We start from the raw sequence: 19,743 nt of genomic DNA on the forward strand, positions 1-19,743 counted from the left end.
ATTCTTTAGTTGGTTTTGATAAGAATGACTTCTAAGGATGGCCCCTGTTATCATAGCTACCCAAAGTTTGGAAATAACTGAGATTATTTTTCAAGGTTTGGAGGTTACAAAGTATGGCATGCAGATCAGTTTTTATTATGTAACTTTGAGTGCTTTCTCCATCCTTGATAACTTCATGGGTACCATCTGTTTTGGGTTGACCTCTCCTAGATCAGAGTGAGTGGCTAGGCACAGTGGCCTCACAGCCCAGTGGCTATTCAGCTGTGCATGGCTGGCTGGTTGGGGAAGGTAGAAATAGTGAAGGTGAGGGGTCACGGGGACAGTCTCTGGTCTGTGTCAGCACCAATGACCCAAGGTATTAATTTCCTTCCATTCAAGAGAGCTGTGTTCTCAAAGGATTCCTACACAGGCAGTCTTACTTAATACTCAAGATATTTTTAGTGAAAGTCCTTTACTGCAAACTGGTATTCAGAGATGCTTTGATGTTTCAAAGGCTTATCATATACATTATCTTGCTTAATCATGACCACAGTCCTGAGAGACAGCAAGATGGACATAATCACATTAACAATACACTTATGAGTTGCATTCATTCATTAAATTCTCTGCATGCATTTCATCATTTGATCCTGTAGGTGCATACTGAGGAATTGCACCTAACATGGGCAAGGCCATACCCTGCTGTTAAAGGAACACATTATGCTCCTTCCTTTACACAAGACCCAGAGATGCCTGAAATCCTGTCATTGGGTCTGGCAGATTTGACAGTAGCAATTGGGTTGACCCCCAGCCTCTAAGTTTTATCTAGCAGTCTAGGCTATATTTAAAATATCACACCAGTGACAACTGGTGATCAAGTTCTCTAATTACTGGTATAGACTCTGATTCCTAAAACCTAGTGGGGCCAGGGTCCTTTTCTTTGTCTGTACCTGGGTGTGGTCAGTGGGTGAATGCTTCCTGAATGAGCAGATGAAGAATCACCTGAAGAAAGTTTCCCATCTCAGGATTTGTGTCTTTTCTCTTTTCTTGCAGAAGGTGGAAGTCCCCATGATGCTGAGGCTCCTCAGGGAGCAAAGAATGTTCATGATCCAGACCATCACTCAGTACAAGTTTGTCTACCAAGTCCTCATCCAGTTTCTACAAAACTCCAGACTCATTTAATCTCCAAATCCAGATCCTGGAGGAGGGATCCAGCTCCATCCTGCAGGTGGAATCACCTCCAGACAACATCTGCTCCCCCAGCTGGGGGCAGATGGCTGGCAATAGGCCAGGAGCCAAGATTACCCCGAAATGTCATGTATTATTTTATATGAGATAATTTATTTTTCCCCCTTTGGAATAACTTTTGTGAATTATTATAATGCAGTTTTCATATTAATATAGTACTTTTCATTTGAACCACATTTTGACTGATCTGCATTGTAATATGTCAGGAGGGAAGGTTGTATGGTGGGTCATTTTGGGGCAGAGGCATAAGGGAACACATCTCTAGTGAAGCTGAAGCCAGATTTGTAGCCCATCCTGAAATTCATCAGCTTAATTAATTGCTCATGTCCAAATCAAAGATGGCAAGAAAATGAATTCATCCTGAAATATAAAGAAAACGGCCAAGACCCTTTACTGAAGAAAACATATTATTCTGTCATATTCTGGGGGCTCATGAGCCCTGGATAGACAGTCACTTTCCTCTCCTCTCCCTTTCTGCCCTTATCCTCTATAATCTCTTTTCTTGCCCTCCTATGTCCCCAAAAGCTTAAGTTGAAGAAGAGAACATCGAGAGAAAATTCTCCCTTTATAGGGCATAGTGACATCTTTCAGGCAAATGAGGAGCTCTTTGCGTCTTTCTCAACCACCCCTTATTCTGGGCTCTGGAGCTTATCTTTCTGCTGGGACTGTACCCTGTATATCTGCTGCTTCTCTCTGTTTTCTCAAACCCCAGGCTGCTGATGTTGAGGCCCTGGGCCAGGCCATCTGTGCAACTCGGCCTCTTGCCTGATTGAGAGAGGATAATGGCTCAGGGTGGGTAAAGAACAGAGTTGGGCAGGGTCTTGATATTGTTTATTTAAATATCAAATATGTGCTGGACAAGATCCTGCAGGTTGAGGTGCTGGGTGCACTCCGTTTTTCTCTCAATCACAGTCATGGAAAAGGTTATAAAGAAAACCATTGACGAAACTAATTTCTAGGAGCTGTTTGGCACTTAGTTAGCAGGGGCCCTGGCCAGGAGTCACCCACAATGTGACCCTCACTGTGCTGGTATCATCTCCAGGCTTTGGCCTACAAGAGTGTAGTTAATCTCTCTCAGGACCCTGTATTCCAAATCTTGCCACCCTGATGAGATGGTAGAATTCGTCTTTCAGAGTCTCCCATTGCTCCCTTTACTCCATGTAACCCACTCTCTGGTCAGTTATAGTGTGAACCACCACCAGTTTAAAGCTTGGTTCTTATTAGTTTCTTCCTATGACTTCATTCATCAGAGTCCTTCTGAATTTCTTAGGTTATTATACAATAAATCATGTATCACACATTTTCCATCTTCCTGAATTCTGGGGAATTTCCTTTTCTATATCTAGTTTTTCTTGGACACACTTTTTGGTTGGGGTTTTTGTTCTTAGAACATGGTGGGTGTTCTACCTGCCTTACTCCATTGCTGTTTTTTTTTTTTTTTTTCCTGAGTGAAAAGAGAAAAAGAATGACATCACACTGACCAAAGAGAGCTTGCTCTTGTGACTCCCATCCCACATACTAATAGCTGCCTATGAAACCAGATTCCCCATTAACTCATTTGGAAGAGGTACCAACCAGTTCCTTCCACTGTGGGCCAGTGTGTTATTGGGTGTGGTTCGGTATATTTACACTCAGAATATCTGGAGAACTTCCTCTCTTTTCTTCTATACAAAAGGTGTGTGATGCAGTTATAGAGGCTTTACTTGAACTGAGCTTTGTAGATTGTGGAGTTTGGGTATATGTTCTGAAAGAAAACCATTAGTACCACATGTGTTTTAAATGGAACAGAGAAGCTCATCAGCAGGCAGAAAAGTATTGACATCCTTTCCTCAAGAGACTTTTCATCCTTGGAATATTCTAAGAACTGTCTCAGTTACTAGTTTATTGTACAATGATACCTTCAGTATTTATCTTTTAACTCTAAGCCCTAATGTGAATACTGTTAAAATGTCTCCTGCGGGCAGCATATAAAGTTGATGTCTCTTTGAGCTCATCACTTTTGGGCTTCATTGAAACCCAATGAAAAGGGTTATGCTATCAGAATATTCATTAATGCACAAGATGGCAGAGAGGAAGTAGGTCTTATATCCAACTTCCTAGCCAAAGTTTATATTGAAACCCAGAGGAAAACATTTAAAAGTTATTCCACATATTTCATTTTTAAAAGCAAATGCTTCTGGTTCTTTAGCACATTTTGCATTCCTCTTCACATCTCCAGTGAATGCCAGTGTATCTCCTGTTAAATTATCAGCAGCCATTCAAAGTGTTTCTAGTGGCATCTGCATAATAATTGCCCAGAGATGCTTTATATCTGGGAAGCAAGCCAAGGAATAAACCTTGAAGCAAAGTTTATTAAATTAGTTATCTAGTTAGAGCTTTTGGAATTACTTCCTGATGATGTATCAAGTCTGAAGCTAGAGCTGTCAGGGTCTATTGCTGCAGTTTGGATTTGAAGGGAGAAAATTAAAAAATGGTGGTAATAAAAGGTATCCTCTCACACAAAGGCTATCTAATATTTTCCAACCTCTAGTTTTGAAGTTTTCCAGTTGAGATATTTTGCTTCTTTCATTTGCATTCATTTAGATATGTTGACCTAAAGTGATCATCCTTGTTCAGCATGGTCCCTGGATCCCGGGGCTGAATTTGATGTCTTCATCCTTGAGATGAAGATAAGCTTGCTGGCAATGCTGTGAAGTGTCCTGCTGGGCTATATTTTGTGGGGTTCTTGGGAGACACACACAGATTTTTCCCTGGATACAAAGTACACAAGAGGATCTAGCTGCATTAGAGAGGTATGTCAGACATTTATTTATATGAGAGTAAAGACAAACCAGCTTCTATGCTCATTTGGAGATGAGCCACGAGATCAGGAAGGTAAAAACGTCTCCACAGGGAATTGATGAGGAATAAACTTTCAAGGAGCTTAAACTGAGACAGTTTTACTTTTCCAACCTTTGTGGTTCTAGATTAAGAAGACAAACTACTTTTTGATTATAACGACAGTCATTATTTACCTGAGTCGGTTTCCATTAGCCTGGATAGAGGGTCTTTTGGGACTCTGCTAAAGACAGGCTATGGGACTCAACCACTGGCTCATACTCAGCCTTTATCCTGCCTTCTTTTGGCTTCTGCTTTGCAGTTCCAAATTCTGATAGGCATAGTAAGTCAGCATTTTTATCCAGTTAACTGCTTTTTGTTTTCCTTTTCTAGTTTAATATAGGTTGACCCATATGTAATTTCCACTAATTAAGCCTATTTTCTATGAACATAAAAACTTCATATGGGTCAACCTACTATGTACAGTTTGTTTCTTCCCCGATACAGTGGATCCCAATGCCTTATGTCTTTTCTCTAAGGAAGCGCTAATGAACACAAAAGTGTGTGTGGTGGGCAGCCTGGCTTGTGAGCACATGGCCTTGCTGCTGTGATCCTCCCCTACAAGGTGAACAGGCTGTCTCCCAGGGCTCAGAAGTCGCTTTTGGCAGAGGTGATAGTGCATGGTTGATTCTGACAGGCTGGGTTGGCCATCAAGTACATTTTTATGGAATTTTCAACTATTGACCTTTTTTGATGTATTGACTACTTTGATCTGTATTAGCTGACTTCAGTCCATTCATTAGAAAACATGACATGGGTCCCAAAGATGTCCATAGTCAAAAAACAGAATGTACCATCTAATCTCACTCTTACTTCCAACGCTGTGTTTGATGGGGGAAGAAGCATAATTATTGATTTTTATTTGGTAAAGATATGCCAATCCCTAGAGGCAGGGTGGGGGAAGAGTACAGGGATATTCTAGACAGAATGTATGCCAGGGAACATAAATTCAGGGGATATGATTGGTCCAGACCCATGTTGGTGTTAATCTATCCACCATTCCTCCTCAGTTTGAGGAATAGGTAGCTCTGTTGGGCTCCTCAGGGAAGGAAATTTTCAGAAACACCAAGTAATCTTGGACTCTTAACGTAAGAAGTTGTTTTGTGGGGAATTCGGCTTTCCCATTTTACCCAAGATCCTTCTGCTGCCATGTTTGAATTTTCGCCATTGGTTTTTATTAGACACATCTCATGCTCTTATTTGGCACTTTCTTTTTATGAGCAGAGCAACTATTCATCCATCTTACCAAAGGAGAATGTGGGCCTTCCATGGGAACTGCTTATTTCCCAATAGACTTGGTGGGTGACCAACTTAGTTAACTCTGTAGGATGGAAATAATCCCAATTGGTCCTACAGGGTAGAAATAACACTTTAAGGTGTTAAATTGCTTTTGACACTTCCCTTGATGTCCAAACAATGTGGGCAGAATGATTCTTGTTTTCACCCCAGCTTCCAAGTCATTTGGGGGCAAAATACCTTGCTGCTACATCTTTAAAGTAACAGCAACGTGCCTGGGAGAAATGTGAGAGTGAACTAACCAAATTCTGCGAAACCAGGTTGTCCAGAAGCCATTTATTCAAAGGGCCCTGTGAAATTCAACCATTAGCTTGCCCAACCTTTATCCAGCTTTTGCATTTCCAGTAGAAACTCAGGTAGGTAAGCATTTTTGTCCAATAGACTACCTTTCTTATCTTTTTCAGCTTAATATAGCTGTATCTTCTTTTTCAAGATGAAACTAAAAAGTTCCCTGTTAACACATCCCTGACCCTAGCATTCAGTATCTGGCATCAATCGATTTCACAGCCTGCATAATTTGTTGTTTGATGCAGTAAAAGGAAGGCTGTGTATTCATTCCTACTGTTCAAAGCTTTGTCCAGCTTTCCCATTTTAACAAATAATTTCAGGGACATTGAGTTTTAAAGCAGGAGGGATGGAGCTCAAAGACAACCTCAATATGTGTAGAAAGTCACTATTCCTTCTGCCATGCTCTGGGCCACCAGGATCATTCTTAGTGCCCTAAGCTTGCCCAAAGATAAGACATACATGGAGAGAAGAATTAGAATGGTTTTAGATTAGCCCTGATGTTCCTCTGAAAATGTTAATTCACAATTTTTTATACCCTGGAATGTCTCTCCTATTCCCTACCCTGCTTTGTGCAATGTCACAAGTGTTGGAAACTATGAAGTGGCACCCAGGGAAAAGATTGCTGTAGCACTGGGATCTGTTTTACCCTGGCTTCTAGTGTCCAACTGCATCCTCCTAGCTGAGGGGCATCTGGGTGAGTATCATGAACCATGATGCCGTGTATGCTGTGTGCCTGGGTTAGCTGCTCAAGAGCACATCTTTCATCTTGCACCGGTAGCCCTTCCTCTCCTCGCAGCCTTATGCTGAGGGCTCTGCTCAGGACGTAGCTCTCAGGGTTAGTGAGCAGACCTCCCAAACATCCAGGTTTCCTCTCGCCAGTGATCTCAGGTACTGCAGAAAGTTTTTCCTTTATAGGTCATGTATCTAACCAGAGCACAAAACTGTAGAATATAAACACAGCAATTGCATTCGTTTCCCATCTCTCAGGCAGCATGTGTTACATCACATCTTTATTCCTAGGGCGTTTCATTCACTCAAGGCTCTGCTGGTTCTTCATGCTTTTCCATTTGCTTCCTGGTTCATCTCTTGAGCACACTTTTTTCTTTCTGTACCCTATTTGTGCAACCCCTACAGAAGTTAGTCTGGTCATAGAGAATCATTGTCTTGAACCTCTACAAAATATGTAACTAGGGAATCTTTTAATCTTTCTTTAAAAAAAAAAAAAAACTTACTGTTTCCAGGAATTGGATCTGACAAGTGAAAATAACCAGAAGTAGCTTAGAAAACTGTCAGCCTTGGGGAAGCTGTCCTTATTTACCCTTTTGTTCCCTCAGTGATCACAGCTATCATTATTAGAACAAATGAAAGCAAAAGTAGGTAACACTCCTACGACAATGATTGCCATGGTGTTTAATATTTATTTTGAGGTGAGCTTAGGTAGCTTCACATTGGTGCGGTGACATCTGTGGTCTAATTGGTTTCTAGCTTCTTGCCGCCGGACCATGTTCCCTTCATCATGGCCTCTACACACACTGACCAATCTGGGGAGGCAGATTTGTGTCTCTGGGCTGCCAAGGAACATCAAAAGGTAGATTGTGATCAATAATTCAGTTATCTAGGAGGGCAGAATAAGCGGTTCATCCAGTCTGTGTGGAAGTTCTTTTCTTCCATAACCTCTTCCTTCAGGGAAACAGAAATGCCATCTCATCTGACAAAAGGTTTAGATGAAAAAGCTGAGATTGGGATCTTTCTGTGCCTTGGAGTGAAACCTTTTGCTAAAATCTCAGGAATGCTGCTTTGAGTTTAGCCAGGTGACTCTCAGGGCAGGGGCGCCTGGCATTCTCGGCATTTCTCAGGGCCTCCCACCTCCTCCCTCAACTGCAGTGTTAGCTAGTAAATACTTTCAGTATAGAACCAAAACTGTCATTCAGAGCTATTCCCTCCACCCCCAACTTGAACACTGTAAAATTTCACTGCAGTTTCTTCTGAACTTTCTTGCCATTGTTTGGAATCCTAAAATTCTTTTAACATTATCCTTCAGACATATAAGGTACACTCTCCATTAGAGACGATTCTGTGTGTGTCCCTTGTGCCTTCAGAAGTCAACTAACCTGGTTGAGGGAGGGAGGGAAAACAGATTTACATATGCAGATGACTATTAAATGTATAACCTTATGTAACTAGTGTTACATCAAATAACAGCCTAATCTATTTTGTTCCACTGGGCTGTTGTACTCTGTGATCTCAGTATTGTGATGCTCTCCTTGGTCTGTTTTGTAAAATGTTGTGAATTTTGCTATCCTTCAAAATAATTGATGTCTAATAGGTTTTGTTTTGAAATGATATTCAGGCAAGTCCCCAATTTAGAAACCAGTTTGTTCTTATTAAAGTTCTTGGGTCAGCCCACAGAAGCCCACTGACTTCCAACACAGCTGAAACACAGGCCTGTGTCAGAACTGGTTGAGTTTCATGGGCCGACCTGCAAATGGAACCACGGAACTATTATGTTGTTGTGGTGAGAAATGCATTCCAGGTTGGGACTTGGGATCCTGGGGACACATTCTCCTCCCCATGGAGGCCACTTGGTACTTGGCAAGATGAAAGCCGAGTCTCTTTACTACCAAACTACAGTTGTTATGGCGGGGAGACGGACTGAGGAGTTTATAGGACGTTCCCTAAGTTGGGGAGTGACTTTATCTGTAGTCATGTCAACTGTACTTTGGTGTAGACTCCCTGTCAGTTTAATAATATTAAAAGCCTTAAATGAAACTATGCATGCTATTCTATGTGCTATTTTATATCAGTAAATAAGCTTATGCTTGCCAGTTTCATACACAATTGGGGTGTATAAAACTGACTTTTGACAGTATTTTTTGCACTGTTTTCTATCTGTTTTTATAAAGTCTTATTTAGATATTGGTCCTAGATGATGTTCTCACTGTCCTTGTCATTGCTGTAAAATGTTTCATATGTGCCTTTACAAAGTGAGATCTTTATTCTAACCTTTTTTTTTTGTAAAAGATATCTATTGATTTCCATATGCAATAAACCTTTTTTTTTTTCCAGAGAAAACAGTCTTTCTCTTTAGCACTGTTGGCATTAGTTGAAGGCATATACCTATCCCTTTCCTCTAAGATTCTTTTCAAAGCAAAGGTGTCTAGGAAAAATCTGCCTTTATAAAGCCAATTTATTGCTACCTACCTTTTACCCTGTATAATCTGATCATAATGAAGATTTGTGTATGAAATTTTCAAAGTTGTCTTGGTTAGAAGAAATCAGAGTGGTGATCACTAGCCAAATGGAGTGAACAATGTATGGAAATGGCCTTTCTCACAAAAGCAGTGATAACCTTCATTAAACTCCAAGCCCCTCGGCCTCCACTGTCATTCTCTCAGACACCAAATTGTTGATGTGGAAAAGGCAGGCACCAGGCTGCTATTGAAAATCCAAATTCTTGTATTTTGTCTTTCGACTTTTTAACAGCTCACTTCATCTCTGGATTGAAAGGTTGTCACCCTGTGTCCCAGATTTCCACCCAATTGGCTGCCATGACACAAACCCAGTGACCCCTTCATAATGAGGTGGGCTCGTGCTTCATGATAAATAACAGGGCAATCCAACTCCATGGCGTCAGATCTCATGTGCTTAGCCTCTTCGTTTGCCTGTTCCATTTTGCAGCCTTTATAATAAACTGCTAATAGTAAGTGAAAGTATTTCCTGGAGTTTGGGGAGCCATTGTAGCAAATTGTTGAACACAATGGGCAATGGTGTATGGGTCCCCCGACTCTGTAACCAGGTCAGACAGAAATGGGACAGTGATCATGGTGACTGGTATCAGAATTGGGTACAGCCCTGTGGGACTGAGACCATAAACACATGCAGTCTACCACTAATTCTGGGTGGCCTTAGCACTGAAATGAAAAACATGACATGTTTCGTAAAAACATCTCAGCCGTGAATTGAATATCAATTCACAGAAGAAATACAATAATCTCTAAATATATGTGGACGTGCCCATCCTCACTAATAAGTGCACAAAAAAACAAGGTATTTCACACATTTGATTGGGCCAAAAAAATGATGGTATCGTGTTATGAGGGAGAGGAAAACCAAAGCGATTATATTCTATTTCATACCTGGTGAAGTTTTTGTTAAGGAAATGTAGCCATATATAAATTTTTAAAAAGATTGTTATTTGATCCTGAAATTATATTTCCTAGAATCTATTCCCCGCCCCCCTACACTACTCAGTGTGGCATTTTGTAATAGCATCAAGCTGGGCAAAACCACCTGTCCATAAATAGAATTATGAATAAATTATGATTCTGCATTCAATGCAATGTTCTGCCTCTAACAAGAACGAGCCACATCTGTAAGTGCTGAAATGAAAAGAGGCCCATGTTAAGTCAGAGAAGCAGATTACAAAATCATATCACATTCTGCCTTTTTCTAAATCTCTTTTATTTAGATGCTTTATACAAGCATGGGAAAAAGGGAGACCAGATAAAGTTTACAGATGTCTTACCTTCAGGACAGAGCTGCTGAGGAAGAAAGAATGGTCCACATTTTTCATTCATGTTTGTATTACTTGTTGAGAAATTTCATAAATTTTATGAAACTTTGTCAAAGATGGTGAACTTATTTTAGGTTTATCTACAGATATTCTGCCATGAACTACTTCCATGACTGCAAACTAGCATCCATAAAACACTAAACTCCCCTGAACTACAACTTGCACTGAAGAGATACTGAGTATTTTGCATAAGTAGATGTTCAATAAATATCTTACTGGACTACATAGAAGAGGATAAATCTCACTATGTGCAACAAACTGAAAGGTCTGTATGGACAAAGAAGGGAAGAAACCATAGCAGATCTACCACCATTTGAGCTGTATTCAGATCATGATTATGAAAGACAATCAAGTGTCAGCACCACCAGACTTTGCTTATTTTTTAACCGATGCGGAAGTGCTTCTCTTTGGGCTGTAAAACACTTTTTTTCCCCCTAATATCAGGGAGTGAAAAGGGTGCTTAACCACTGAGCCATATCCTCATCCCTTTTTATGTTCTTATTTTGAGACATGATCTTGCTAAATTGCTGAGACTGGCTTTGAACTTATGATTCTCCTACCTCAGTCTCCCAAGCTGCTGGGATTACAGGCATGTGCCACTGCGCCTGGCCAAGAAACTTTTCTTGAGAAACATCCCTGTACTTAGGAGTGCTTGCTGTGTCCTTTAGTGCCATGGTTGCTAACAAACAATTCCCTAGGTTTCTGCTGTCTAGGCTTTAAGCTGCAAAAAGTTGGATTCCTGCTGGCTGTGTGGGTAGAGATCAGTGTTTGCTCACAACACAGAGTTGGTAAGGAAAAAATTTTTTTTTCCATCTCAAGCTTACTCTGGAGGCTTTCCAAAAAAGGAGAGTACTGCACAGAACAGTTAATGGAATGAGAGATGGAAACTGCTTTCAGACAGTGAGGGGGAAAAGAAAAAAAGGCCAAGAAAGTAATGCATGCTCTAAGCACGTAAGATACCAGAGAGACGATTCAAACTGCAGAATAAAGGGGCTGCCTGACCCCACCTCTGGGGAGGAGACCTAGGTGCACTGAACGATGGAGAATAAGTATCACTTCCACTGTAGACCAAGCTCCCACCCTTGGAAATCCTCCCCATAGACAGAGGCAAACACAAACCTCGAGTACTCTATCTTTATTCTCTTACATGAGTCAAATTTGTTCAGGATGTTACAATAGGCATGAAGGGAAAAATAAATGCATTTTTAAAAACTCGGTGTGTCCACAGTATATATTATATGAAACCATGCCATTACCTCTTAGAAAAAAGAAAGCATTCAAAATTAATATTATGGTGAACTATCAAGAACACCCTCAAAGTATGGCATGTGCAAGTGCAAGAAGTGTTCTCATTCCAATTAGTTTATAGAAATGCTGGAGTGGTGCATAAGATCTGAAATATTCAAATCCTTTAAGGTTTCTGAATGAAAACTGAAATGATGCAATTTCAGTGGCTTTCAATTTCTTGTTTTATCTCAGAAATATATGGATGATCTTTGCCATGAGCTACTTCCATGATTGCAATGGCCTAGGAAAGAGCGAGACAAAGAATAGATGAGAGCTTCAAAGCCAGTTCCTCATACCTCTGCCCAGGGGAACTGGAATTCGAGGAGGACTTCTCTGCTTTAAGGGATGGAAGGCAAACTGGCTTCCAGAGCTTTTGTTCTCCTCCACAGTCTAGTTTCTTACAAAAAAAATGAGACAAGATTATCTGGTAATCGAACAGTTATCCTTTGGACTGAATAAGACATTCTGCAAAAAATATGAAGGGTAGTAGCTGGAGAAATGATGTAGAGAAACTATTTTCATGAAATTCTTTTGCTCCAATATTCTAGGTATTTCTATAACTGTCAACACTTTCCAATTATGACCTAACAGGATAATTTTCCTTCAGCCTCATTAAGTCAATAAACAAGATGACAAAATCCATAGTCTAAAGAAAATTTTTCGTTTGATTCATAGTTCTGTCCTGGCTGTGCCCTGACCCTTCAATTTGTGATGTGAGGCCTTAGCCCATTTCCCTGAATAGTCCATTGGGAATGTGGAGAATTAGGCCTCCAGGCCTAGTTTGTGACCACAACAATTATAAACAGTCTCTTACAGGAAGGAGCAAACGGACTGTTTCTCAGATTACACTGTGCTGTTAACCTCCACATAAAGAACGAGGAGAATCAATACCCAGGAGTATGTTTCTGAGCTACTGTAAGGGGAGGCACAGAAGAGCCATCACACTAAGAGGAACTGCCTCCCAAGTCCAGTCTCCCACCACCCCTGGTCCTGGCATGACTGGGAGGGACTAAAACTCTCAACTCAGAAAGACCCCTATTTGATGGAAGGCCCCGCCACGTACCCAGGCTCCTTACAGCCACTTGAGCCTTACTTCCTTCATCAGGAAAGCCTATCTCACTTTTGTGAGAATTAAAAGAGAAATAACTCATAAGGGTCCTAGTGTTTAACTGGTACTGGAAGAATGATGATGGAGTGCATTTTAGAAACTGCAAATGCATCATCAGGCACCTTATTTTGAATCCTAAAGGGACAAATGGAGAATTCCTTGCCACTGTCTCCTGGCCCAACTGGTGGCCTTTCTACTTCCACGGCTTCCCAAGGGGTGGGTAGTATCCCTCCTCCTCAGCCATGTCCTCAGGCTGGGCCTGTGATCTCAGCCAGCCCCTCCTGCTGTGCACCTACCCCCACCTGCTGAACACACCCCTGAGCCTATGGCTGAAGGGTGGTCAGGAGCTGCTTCTCCATTAAGGAGGCCTCCCAGCCACTGGACTCCTGACCTTGAGTCCCACACATACCTTCTTCAGGGCTTTCTCTCCGGCAGCTTTGTTTTCCAGGCCCATGTACAGTCTTCCCAGCTTCAACCACATGGAGGCCACGTTGAGGGAGTACAAGGGATAGTGCTTACTGGAAGAAAGGGAGAGACAACAGGCCGCCTCGTCAGCACTGCACAGAGGACCATGGACTGGGTACAGGAAGCCTGTGGCCCCTGAGCCTGAGACCCAGTACTCCATGGCAGAGGGTTGCTCCATATCCTGCTGGGCTATGGGCAGGGCTTGGATGGGTTGATACCACCGCCTCATCACAGATGCTAGCTACTTTTTGCATTTTGAAAAAGCTACATCAAAATCACTAGAGAAACCCTACACAAAAATATTTGTGAATCCAACATTCAATCTTGGTCCAGATTTTCCTACTCCTGGTATACCCAAAGCAAGGCTCTGGGAAAACATTTTCTAAATTAAATGCCCCATTTATGATAAGGGCAGCAATCGGTTCTATCCTCTCCCATTAGAAACATAAAAGACACTGTGTGTGCGAGTGTACTAAGACACCATCTTTCTGCTACACTCTGTAAATTGGTTTAGCAAAAATATAAGCCCTCTGGAGTAAGCAAAGACCTCCCATTTCTTCTAGGCATTCCTTCACTATTGTCTAGCACAGAGTTTTGTATCCAGAAGGTACTCTCTGGTTTGAGAAGAGGGCTGACTGTTGGAGTCTGCGTAGGAAAGAGCCATTGCCCTGGGAACAGGGTGTAGGAGGCAGTTTGCAGGTGACAGTGTGTAAGAGGTGCTTATTTACACGTAGTCTATTCCACCCAGTCTACCCTGAAACTATGTCCAGCTGAATGCCCCGGTAGGAGGCAGCTTGCCTCCTGGAGGCAGTCCTGGGACCAGCAGCCCTCAGGGCAGAGCTGGGCCTCCAGGAGAGGCTAAGCTAAGAAAAGGTCCAGCACAGCAAGGCCCTGCTGGAAGAACAATCACAAAGCTGAGAACAATCGCAAGTCTGCTGTTGCTTTCTCAAAAGAGGTGTGCATGAGGGGAGAGGACTTCTTACCCACACCAGGAGGATGGGAAGGCTGAGATTATTTCTAATCCAACAAATTGTTTCTAAAACTTTAAGGACTGGCTTCCCCTTACGCTCCCCCTGCTGGTTACTCACGGCACAGTGGGGTAAGTGGATGGCAGAATCAGTACAAATTCAGACCAGACACAGCTTTACAGTCCCCAGTCTTACAGCTTGAGCAGGTACTGAGGGCTTCTCAAACTCATGAAAAACACCTGGGGTGCTTTGGGGACACAGGGATTTTCTAGTTTAATGTCCAGAGATTTTGATCTTTGTGATCTTAGGCAGATCTTATAAATGGCATAATGTCTAGGTCTTTGGGGAGCCCTCCAGCAATCAGATCCAGCCCATCCCAGTCAGAGACAGATGACAATGCCACTACTACTTCCATCTGTCACCTACTTTGAAGTTTAATAACCCCCTAGGGACAGGACATTTCCCTATGGCTTAAGTATTACTACTACAAAATAAAACCCAACTTGCTTTCTTCAAACCTGTGAAGGAAGCATTAAATGACCACAGACAACGTGCTAGTCCAGTTTTCCCATACGCAAAGTGAGACTGCAACTTGAAAAGGCAAAAAGAAAAGTTGTGAGAAGTGATGAAAAAGCAGAGTTTGAAGACCAACAATTCCTGTTCATAAGGGCCATCTACTTTGGAAGGGGATCAGAGGCAAACTGGTGCTTTTTAATACTACTTTCAACTATCTATTATGAATACAGGTCCTGAATGGGCCTGAAGAGGGATTTTACTCTCTCCCCTGCCTAACTTTAATCTGGCTCCTTAGGAGCAGGGAGCGGGCCAGGGTCAGTGAAGCAGCTGCACCTGCATCTGCACCTCTAGGTGTAGTTACAGAGAAGTAGCAGCCATTCTAGGTGTATTATAACACAGGACAGGAAGATGAAACAGCTACCCTGTGCCCTTGAAACAACCCAATCCCACTCCATGCTAGGATAATCGAAATAGCCACTGCAATTACCTGTAGGGCTTAATGATCTTCTGACCGTATCTCAGGGCTCCTTCCCAGTCCTGCATGTACAAGCAGACCCCCATGGCCTGGTACATCATGTGCAACATATATACATTACTATCCTCAAAAACGGAGCTCATCTTCTCCTGGCTGAGCTCGCAGATCTCCAGCAGCTCACTAGGGGGTGCTGTGGTGTCAAGGAAATGACTGGGAAGTGGGGGTAAACAGCAGGAGGGGGTGAGCAGGGGATGCTGCCCTGTCCTTCCCCAGGCAGTATTCAAGGAGTTATTTTAGTACACTCCATGCTTTCCCTCACCACCTGAAAAAAATAAGTTACAGGGCTGGGGCATAGCTCAGTGGCCAAGGGCTTATTTAGCGTGTGCAAGGCCTGAGTTCAATAAATTACAGAAAGCCAAACAAAAGAGAAAGGAATTACATTTTTCTCTAAAAAATAAACTAGGAAAGAAATTTCAGCCACAGTGTACAGACCCTCAGCTCTGATATAAACAATGTTGATTGATTAGAATCAGTTCTCAGTCTTTTCATTAAATTCAAATTCTCAACCAAACTGAAACCCTGAGCACTTTAGCTGCAGCCTTTTTAGTGAAGTTGTACCCACCATGACAAGGTGTGGGTTTTTTTCTGGTGCTGGGTACTGAACCCCAAACTGCTCATGTAGTAAACCTACACACCACCACCTAGCTACACCCTCTACCTCCAAGATTCTTATGCTGAGAAACAACACAGCTTTCCACAATTTCCTCTCACCAGTTTTAAGGTCTGCCCTCTGGGGGTACAAATCCAATCACTTTTCAAATCCCCCCCAAAATGCTACAATGCAGTGGTTGAGAACACGGGATTCTGGTAATCAGCAAGGCTTTAGGAACTTAGGTGTGTCACCATCAGCTGTGTCCCCTGGGCAAGTTGCTACTTGGCACCTATAAGACTGCCACCTCATCTGCTATGTGGCAACAGCCCTACTCGGTGCCCCTGGGAGGAGTTTAAGTAATCAAAAACTCTTGACACTGCTCTACCCAAGGCACAATACCCAGCAAAACAGACCCTGCCAGGGATGGCTCCCCAGTCTTCTGCAATAGCAGCTCCTGACCAAAGGAGTCAAGTATGGAGAAATAAGAAGAGCACAGTGACGTGTGACAAAGTTGACGCCATGTCATGGATGGTCAATACATCTTCACACATCACCAAGAGGCAGGCCTCCTTCAATATCCAGAATCTCAAATACACCCCCTCCTGCTCCCTCTTGCCAACTTCCTGCCACTTCTCATCAGCGAGGGACAGTAAACTGCCCACACAGTTGTAAAGGATATATTTGTAGTGCTTGGCCCTCCGGAATTCCTCAATGACGTTGCGTGCGTATCTGACCATGTCACGGATGGCTTCTGCTTTTGGGGGGTCGCTGAGCTTGCGGATTTCCACCTTGGCTGTATCCTGAGGGAAACGTCCACAAGTGCGAGGCTTTACCTCCCATGGAAATCATACCGATAAGGAAACCTCTCAATACATATTCCTGCACAGAGGCAGGACTTGCCCATTCTAAAGTTACAGCACAAAAGGAGGAAACTGGACAATATCTAAGAGGCGGATTACCTTCTCAAGCACACACCCATGTGTATGTGTGTGTGTATGCGCGCATGTGTATTACTGGAGATTAAACCCAGAGATGCTCTACCACTGAGATACATCCCAGCAGGCTTTATTTTGAGACAGGGTCTCAGTAAATTGTACAGGCTATCCTCAAACTTGTGATCCTCCTGCCTGAGCTTCTAGAGTAGCTGAGATTATAGGCATTATAGGAGCTTGCCTGGACTCAATTACCTTTTTATAAAAACAAAAATCTTGATTTTCTAGATGATTTTCCCTAGGTAGGAAACAAAGAATGTATCTGCAATGAGCAGATGTGTGTTCACCTAACAATGCATCAAGAGACGAGAGTAAGGAGGGGTGGCACTGACAAAACCAAAGCTGGGCAGAGCAGGGGTAAATCCCTTGAACTCCATGAGGAGGTGGGAGAGCTTGGACACGAGTCTCACCTGCTCTCTTCCCTCCCCCCTCTTTTGAACAGTCCTTTTCAAGACACAGGCATCTGGCAGATCCTTCTCTTATTTGTACAGTGAATGGAAATGTGTTCATCAGCTTTGGGGAACAGGTCTCAACAGAGACCTGGTCTGACTGGATTCTCTCTGGCTGTCTGGTAAGGTGGGTCAAAAGGGTCAAAAACACCACAGGAGGAAATCTACCTGGAAGACAGGGGAGCTCATCCATAGCAGAGGTCCCAAGCCAGAGCACAAGTCCCAGCCCTTGGCCAATCAGTGACATACCTTGTCTTTCGTGGTGCACTCCTGGCACTCACAGGTAAAAAAATAAGAATCTCTCAGCCGATCATTTCTGTCTTCTGTTGGGTACAGGAGGTCGATATAGCTGGTAAATACCTAAGGGGCCAAGAAGGTCAAGCTTCAATCTGCCACAGAGAAAGTCAACCATACCACTCTCATAGCTCTGTGGACACCTGAGGTAGTACTGCAGGGACAGAGAATAAGGAGGGCCACCACTGAGGAACCTGCTGTTTACCTTAAGGCACTGATTTCTGAAACTCTAGCCACCTAACATGTCCAGCTCCTCACGGTGTAGAGTATCTACAGAATCCGAGCTCCTAAACTACAACTTGGAGGGCTTAAAGGTTCCCTGCCTTCTTGTTCTTCACCAAAGAGAGCAGGCTGTGGGTGTGTCCTTAGTCTCATGGACAGAAGCCATGGCCCCACTGGGCTAAGAGTCGACTCATCCCTGGGTTTGGGCCTGTGTGGTCTCTGCCTGGCCTTTGTTTGGCCTCTTTTATTTCCCGACCTGGCCTGGCTTGGGTGATGCTGCTGGTACTGCTGGGTGCACACAGGGGAGAGTGGGAACACACACATCCTGCTAAGTTCACCTCTTCTCCTGACATCAGAAGGCTACAGAGCAAGAGGCACAGCTCTAGAGCCTGACACCTGTGGCTCTGGTGGCCTCAGAAGTCAGGGCAGGGAAAACATAAGCTTTCAGGACACCACCTGCTGTGGCCTCAGCCAGCAGGCAGTTCCTGATCCTGAAGTGGACAGTCTTACCTCTGGGCTCACAGGGTTGTTCTGTCCTTGCTTTTTTGTAACAGGGTCCATAACTAAGACTTGGAGCATATGGAGAGGGCCAGCACTGAGATGTCCATTATCTACTCTCTGGGACGACACTGGCTGCTCATCCCACACAATCAGGCAAATGTCTGCCTGAACAGATGGATTTCTCAAAGCCGCCAGTGTGCCAGTGACCTCAGGCACTGCCAGGCAAGCAGCGGGGGAGCAGCACAGGGCTAGGTGCAGCAGGGGCAGCCAAGCTCTTCAGCCAAAGAACAGGACTGGACACACGGCTCATTCTGATACTGAGGAGGAATGGATTCCTTCCTCTCTGAAGGGCAAGAAACCCCCAAAGTAGTGAATTCGCCAGATGAAGTTACTGCATTTAAGATCTGTGAGACCTTGCGGGCGACAGAAACCGTGGCCGGCCCTGCCTTGCCACACACGGCAACAGTTGGCCTGGTTTTCTTAGAAATGACTGATGGACACAGTGCAACCAACAGAAGGTTCCAGAAGATGGCGACAAAGGCCACTCCAGTGTCACTGTTCATGGCTCAAGCTGAGCCTGTCTAAGAGACAAACCCCTTGTCCCTCCAGTCAGCCCACAGGAGCTCTGGGGCCCAACAGTTGTACTCTGACCCACTGCAACTATGTTTTAACAAGGAGGAATCTAGGATGCCTCTATCAGACATTTGTAAACCTAGACAGCCTGGCCCTGAATAGGACACCCTTGTCACAACGGGCTCAGCAGGGGGTAGAGGGGCCAATCTATATACTGGGCACCAATTCCTCATCTACCTGAGAACTAGTTAATACCTTTCAAAGAAATCTAAGCATTTCTCATTTAGCACCCCAATAATTATATTTAAAATGTCCATAAAACAGCATTCCAAAAAAAATAGCATTACAAATTAAACAGAAATTGAACTTCAAATATGTGATCACAGTGCCTAAAAGTTCATATGTCCTGCTAGGGAGCTACTTAAAGAGCTCAGAACATTCGCACAGCCATCCACTAGGCCAGCCTTTTCCAGGTGAGAAGTCTGGAAAAGGGAGAAGGGATAAGTGAGCAGGTGACGGAGACCTGCTGTTTCCCAGTCCCTACGCTGGGGGAGGGAGGGGCTGGTGGTGCCTCTACCTTCCCTACCAGTGCTCCCACTGGCAGTTTAATGTTGGAGTCACTCCAAAAGTACCTCCCCCACACTGCACGGCTTTGTCTGCACTGCCTTTTAGAACAACTGCGTAAGCCCACTGTCACAGCTACCTATGGCCACATACCTCTTCTCCAGGACTGATTTCCTGTACAGCTCTTACTTCCGCCAGGGTCCCCTTGTAGGTCACAATGACATTGGGGCAACAGCTATGATTCATCAACGCAACACTGTCAACCAGAAGAGAAACCCCAGTTTTGTGAACAGCACAGACAGCACAGTTTCAGTAACTCCTTGGCCACTTATTTGCTGAGTTAGAGGAAACGAGTCTTTGTAAAACAACAAAGATATGTAAAAGCCAGCTTAGACTACACTAAAAAGTTGTTCTGT

At 43.5% G+C, this 19,743-nt stretch overlaps 2 protein-coding genes across 2 annotated transcripts in view; one reads left to right on the forward strand and one right to left on the reverse strand.

Annotated features, from left to right (window-relative positions):
• Ptpn14 (protein tyrosine phosphatase non-receptor type 14) overlaps window positions 1-8,671 on the forward strand; it is a 177,393-nt gene extending 168,722 nt beyond the window's left edge. Inside the window, exon 19 of the mRNA XM_077802266.1 lies at window positions 1,033-8,671. Coding sequence (XP_077658392.1) covers window positions 1,033-1,161 — 129 coding nt within the window. The 3' untranslated portion in view covers window positions 1,162-8,671. The remainder of the gene's footprint in view (window positions 1-1,032) is intronic.
• A 2,710-nt stretch (window positions 8,672-11,381) lies between these two features.
• Smyd2 (SET and MYND domain containing 2) overlaps window positions 11,382-19,743 on the reverse strand; it is a 47,734-nt gene continuing 39,372 nt past the window's right edge. The window contains exons 7-12 of the mRNA XM_026379925.2: window positions 19,481-19,583; window positions 17,423-17,533; window positions 16,412-16,532; window positions 15,093-15,267; window positions 13,066-13,174; window positions 11,382-11,789 (exon numbers count right to left, since the gene is read on the reverse strand). Of these exons, the coding sequence (XP_026235710.1) occupies window positions 11,709-11,789; window positions 13,066-13,174; window positions 15,093-15,267; window positions 16,412-16,532; window positions 17,423-17,533; window positions 19,481-19,583 (700 nt within the window). The 3' untranslated portion in view covers window positions 11,382-11,708. The remainder of the gene's footprint in view (window positions 11,790-13,065; window positions 13,175-15,092; window positions 15,268-16,411; window positions 16,533-17,422; window positions 17,534-19,480; window positions 19,584-19,743) is intronic.

Source organism: Urocitellus parryii, chromosome 9 (genome assembly GCF_045843805.1).
Source record: "Urocitellus parryii isolate mUroPar1 chromosome 9, mUroPar1.hap1, whole genome shotgun sequence".
NCBI lineage: Eukaryota > Metazoa > Chordata > Mammalia > Rodentia > Sciuridae > Urocitellus > Urocitellus parryii.